Here is a 6,000-nt window from a genome sequence, read left to right on the forward strand (position 1 = left end):
ACCGACTCGATGGCACATAACAACAACAATGGCATTGTTTAATTTCATTTTGAAGCATCAGAGTACAGGTATGGACCGCAGGACCCAAGGCCAGAGATCTAGGTCCACGTCCCTGTTCTGCCTCCAGAGGTAAGAGCACGAGCTGGGGACTTGTGTTCTGACGACCTCAGATCCTCTTGTGTAAAATATGCGTTGCCTGGATGCTGGCTTTGGGCCCTCCCCATACAGTACATCATCTGAGTGGCAAAGCCACTCTGACAAGAGTCCTTGTTGACTTCATCTACATAGGAGGAAGCCCATTCATAGCTCAGGAGGTCACTCTGAGCCAGGGTGTACTGTTCATTGTGGCTACATGAGGCTGTGGATTCTGTAACTGTTACAGGTGGTTTAAACTGCTATGTACCTACTAATGTACAAGTCATTTTACACCTCCCCTACTAAACCACACACTCTAGGAGAAGGACTTCTTGCTAGAGTCAGCTTGTATGCCCAGCATTGACAAGCACAATTCATTGTACAGAGAGTATTATGTATATATTTATTGAATGAATATCAACATATTATTTTTGCAAATGTCAAATTAATTCCTAAGGTGGATATAGTGAATCCAATAATGAAAAAATGTGCATATTTCTTTTAATGATCTCAACATGAAGTAGTAACAAAGCCAATACACTGAAAACAAGGATGTATGTGTTGATGATTTGAACTGCAAGAAATAGAGCTACAGTAATGTGTACTATCTGTCTAGGGGAGGATAAAGCAGGTATGTAACGACAGAGAATGGGCAAACAACTAAAGCAAGACAGCAAAGCTGGAGTAAACTTACCTTGGGTAGCAATATAATGATTGGGTCGATGATAACCCTAGAAATAAATGAGAAAGAATATATGACAAATATGAAATCAATAACCTGTACAGAAGTCACATGCTGAGTCTTCTGAAATGAATGCACGTACAAATATCAAGAGTTGCATCACTTGAAAAATAAATTGCCAAGCCCAGTGTCATTGGATTTTTCTTAATAAGTAACTGTGCTTCAAATATAACCATTGTGGTATTTTCGCAGGAGATGTGATAACGGAACCCCACGAGGAGGCGATGAGTGAGCAGTAAACATTAACAACTTATGGATTCTCTGTAATAACATGACCACGGCTCTTATTAGAGTGCAAACAAGGCTGGCAATGTGCAATGGAGTTTCATCTGTGTTTGGGATGTTATTGGCAATATGCCAAGGGCTTAACACATCTTCTGTGAGAGCAGTATGGACAGTTACATCAATAATAATACTAAAAACCATTCTTAAACACTGATAATGCCATGACACAGTGCTGAAGCAAGGGTCAGAAATTAAAGAGGTAGACATTCAGCTTGACCTGTTGCTTTTACAATGACCCACTAAGAAGAGGGTAAGTTGAAAACAGAGTAAAGGAAGCAGGGTTGGTAAAGAACATTGTAGGAGAATTGTCTGAGAAAGAGAAAAATCAACTCAGATAAAAATTACATTTTATACATGATATCATTATGGACCTAATGCTTTCCATTTCTGTCCCCTGACATTACCCAAAATGCAGTGCCCAAAGCCAGCAATAAAGCAGCATAAAGAAATTCAGAGAGGAAATATCGATTTCTCAAGTATATCTGTTTTACTTTTTGATCAAAAAGAAGTTACCAACAAAAATAAGCATAACACATGCTTTTATATAACTGACATGCTATAGGTCCTAAATAAAATCATAACCAGTATCAAGTAAATGATAAGACTTTATTGAATGAATGAAGAAAACCCAAGTCAAATCCCCTGCTGCTGAGTCAATTCCCAGACACAACAACCCTATAGAACAGAATAGAATTGCCCAGTGGGGTTACAGAGGCAGACTGCCAGATCTTTCTCCTGTGGTGTGGCTATTGGGTTTGAACTGTAGATTTTTTGGTAAGCAGCTGAGTTCTTAACCACTGTGCCAGCTGGGCTCCTTCAAATACAAAAATGGACCCTTTCACTATTGAAATAAAAGGAAAACTCACTATTCTATCTTTTTCTACTTTTATATCTTCCTATTATTTCTTCAGGCTGGATACCTTCTCTCCTCTGTATCTCTACTCAAGTGCTCTTTAAAATTGACCTTAAATCCCTGACTCTATGATGCCTAATCTGATCAGATTTCCTCCATCAGCCAGTGACTCATACAGGCCTCATGGAGCGCTGATACTACATCAGGCATGTGCTGGTGCAGGGGACACAAAGATGAGCAGGACACTGTTCCTGTCCTCAAGGGCCTGCAAAGGTTGTAGGAGCCAGGACTGGAGTGTAAACAGTCTCCACTAGAACCTTTCAAGTCAACCTGTGGTAAGAGGGCTTCCCAGATGCTGTCCTTATATTTCAGGTCCTAAACTGTGAGCCCTTGGGAGAAGGTCTTAGATATCCTGGAGGACGCCCATGGGTCTTCAATTAAACATTTACTGAATTCAGCAGAGTCCCTGCTGACACAAAACAAAACAAAATCCTGTGCTGCCTATGTCTTTGTTGTTATTGTTAAGTGCCATCGAGCCAATTCCGACCCATAGCGACACTGTACAGGGTTTCCGAGGAGCAGCTGGTGAGCTTGAACCACCGACCTTGCAGTTGAAATGGATTTGCTGTCTGGCGCATTAGCCCACAGCGCCACACCAGGACTCCTATTTCTTTAGTTATTGCCAAAATGGTTTAGAGGCATTTTCTTGAGAAACGAGATATAAATTATTGTTTAAATTGTCATTCCCTAAGGTCTACCCCCAAATCTATAACTAAATATGTCAAGCATTTCTTTCTAATTAGCATTAAAAACAGCATACTTATTTTTAGATAACTCTTTGCTAGAGATTGTTGTATTAGTTATTTTAAGTAGTACCCAAACAATACTCAACAGAGATACCAAGAAAATATGTTCAAGAAAGAAATCAAGAACGAACACACTTATTTTTAGATACCTGTTTCCTAGTGATTGTTGTATTAGTTACTTTTAATAGCATCCAAACACTACTCATCATCAACAACAAAAAGCAAGCGATACATCTATGTGGATGACAGTGCTGATGGACCGGGAAAAAGATGGTCAGACACAGAGCACACCTCATAAACTACAAGGGAGTGGGAATCTGTGTCATGTAAACATGGGCCGTCAAGATAATGGCAACTTTCCTTGATTTTCTGCACACTTTTATTTTCAAATGAAAATACGCTGTCATCTAAAGAACTTATTCTAATGTAAAACATTAAGTTAACATGATGCAGAATGAACAAAGAGGCAGTCTTCAATAATTAAACAGCCTACATATTTAATGACTATGTCTTGCTTGAATTGGAAATTCTGTTTAACAGCTGCTGACTACTTTGAAGGCAACTTAAAAGTACAGTGATGACAAGAGGTTGCAAATAACCATATTAGGAATTATCGAGTTTTGTCCTATTAATATGCAAAAAGCTTTTTAAAAAGTGTTGAATAATCCAAGTTGTTGACAAAAGAAAAATGGAAATAACATTTTCTTCATCTACATAAGCTTGAAATTCACTCACAATGAGGCTGCCTTGGGCAAAGGAGGAACTATATCGGCACTCTTAAGTTCTCTGGTGAGGCATACAGGGCAACATGAACATGTTTGCTCCTACAGCTGGACCAGTGTGTGACCTTCATTTTTAGAGTAGATACATAATCTGGTATGTGTCAGAACAGGTGGTTTTATAGACGGTTTCAAAATACGTACATCAATGTAATTTCCATTGATATAGTCTGAGTTGGTGTCTCCTTCTATTGTCTGCAATCTCACCCGGGAATGATCATCTGCAAGGAAAAGGAAAGGAAAACAACAATTAGGAAAAGCAACTTGCTATGGTGTTCAGAGCCCCAGAATGTAAGCACATGACATGGAAATGATCCACTTTCACAGCTTACAGGTAAACAAACCATTAAATCATTATGTTAAATTGATTTCAACTGATCGTGATCCTACAGGGCAGGACAGAACTGTCCATAGCGTTTTCAAGGCTATAAATCTTTACAGAAGGCAGAGAGCTACCTGGGTCTCGATGTGGAGAAACTGCTATGTTCGAACCACCAATCTTTTGTTAAGACGTCAAGCAGCTAACCTCTGCAACACCATAGTGCCTTCATTAAATACGACACCTTCTAAATTTCCTATTTTGGTATTAAGACTGGGAAGGGCTTACAATTCTTTATACTTTACAGTAAATCTCATTAACCAATTCTATCTTTGTTTATGGCCATGAAGTATTAGTAAAATGTTGAGACTTTTATAAAGAGTCCTTTGAACAATAACAAATTACTTCTTGGATTGGAACTTTTGGCAACTTTGTTGTTGTTAAGTGCTGTCGAGTCGGTTCCAACCCATAGTGACCCTGTATAGGGTTTCCAAGGAGAAGCTGGTGAGCTTGAACTGCCGGCTTTGCAGTTCAAACGGCTTTTAGTAAACCACATATAAACTGAGATTTTGAATGCAGCCTATGATACCCACCTTGACAAATGATGACTATAAACTCAAAACCCAGCCTTAGGTGATGGTTCTGACCTTGGTCATCTTTCACACATTTTCCAGGTAGGAGTCCTGGTGTGGCGCTGTGGGTTAATGTGTTGGACTCCAAGGTTAGTTTGAACCACAAGGTAGGCAGTTCAAATCCACCAGCCGATCCTTGGAAACCTATACAGGGTCGCTATGGAACCAACTCGACACACACTTATCAACAACAATCACAACACCATCCGGGTAAGAGAGTGCTGTCATTCCCCAGCTGTGTTGATTACAAGCCAGTTAACAACTTTACCAAGTCTCAGCCTCCTCATCTGTAAAGAAGGGATGACTCAAATTAGGCTGTTTAACAACTGATGAGGTCCCAGAATGAGTCAAAGTCTCAGGCAATAATCTGTGAACCATACGACATTCATTGGCTGATTTTCAGAAGTAGATCACTGGGCTATTCTTCCTAATCTATCTTATTTTGGAAGCTTTAATGAAATTTGTCCACCATGGTGAACCTGCCTGCATTTGGAATACTGGTAACATAGCTTCCATCACAGTATGACAAACTGACAGAAGGGTGGCGGCCTAACTCCTAGTGAAGAACATCATGCTTAGTAAAGTGGTGGACTAGCAAAAATAATGGGGACTCTCAATGAGACTGACACATTAACCACAACGATGGTCTCAAATAGATCAATGATTATGAGGAAGGCATCTGACTGGCAGTGTTTAGTACTGCCATGTGAGTACATAAGGTTACCATGCCTTGGAACTAACTCAACCAGCCCAGATATACTGAATCAGAATTTAACAAAATCACTTGGGATCTTGTTAAAATGTAGATTCTGATTCAATATAACTGATGTGGACATGGAAATTCTCAGCAGGGGCACAAACTTGAAGCCCTGCTAAAACTCTGTAAGGGCAGGAGTTTCCCAGGTTTGCCAGGTAGCTGTCTTCCAAATTTCTTGGCATGGATGAATGAGCACCTCCAGCAATTTGTATTCTGTAAATTCTGGAGCCTCATTTTTTGACAATGCTTTCAGTGCAGCTTGGACTTCCTCCTTCAGTACCACTGGTTAGTGATCATATGGTATATCTGGAAATGGTTGAACACATAGGCCAATTCTTTGTTGTGCAGTGACTCTGGGTATTCCTTCTATCTTCATTTGATGCCTCCAGTGTCATTCACAAAATCTCTCAATACTTCAACCCAAGGCTTGAACTTTTCCTTCAATTCATTCAGCTTGAGAAATGTTGAGTGTGTTCTTCTCTTTTGGTTTTCTAACTTCAGATCTTTGCACATTTGATTATAATATTTGACTTTGCTTCACTGTGTTGCTCTTTGAAATTTTCTGTTCAGCTTTCACGTCATTATTTCTTCCAGTTGCTTTGTTGTTGTTGTCAGGTGCCATCGAGTCGGAACCGACTCATAGCGACCCCATGCACAGCAGAACGAAACAATGTCCGATCCTGGGCCAACCT

The 6,000-nt window shown here is 39.9% G+C and overlaps 1 protein-coding gene across 2 annotated transcripts in view; it reads right to left on the reverse strand.

Moving 5' to 3' along the window:
- PTPRM (protein tyrosine phosphatase, receptor type, M) overlaps positions 1-6,000 on the reverse strand; it is an 840,546-nt gene that overhangs the window by 131,344 nt on the left and 703,202 nt on the right. For both annotated transcript variants that reach the window (XM_006868703.1, XM_006868702.1), the window contains 2 exons: positions 3,745-3,821; positions 830-866 (listed from right to left, as the gene is read on the reverse strand). In XM_006868703.1, the coding sequence (XP_006868765.1) occupies positions 830-866; positions 3,745-3,821 (114 nt within the window). The remainder of the gene's footprint in view (positions 1-829; positions 867-3,744; positions 3,822-6,000) is intronic.

Source organism: Chrysochloris asiatica, unplaced genomic scaffold (assembly GCF_000296735.1).
Source record: "Chrysochloris asiatica unplaced genomic scaffold, ChrAsi1.0 scaffold00122, whole genome shotgun sequence".
NCBI lineage: Eukaryota > Metazoa > Chordata > Mammalia > Afrosoricida > Chrysochloridae > Chrysochloris > Chrysochloris asiatica.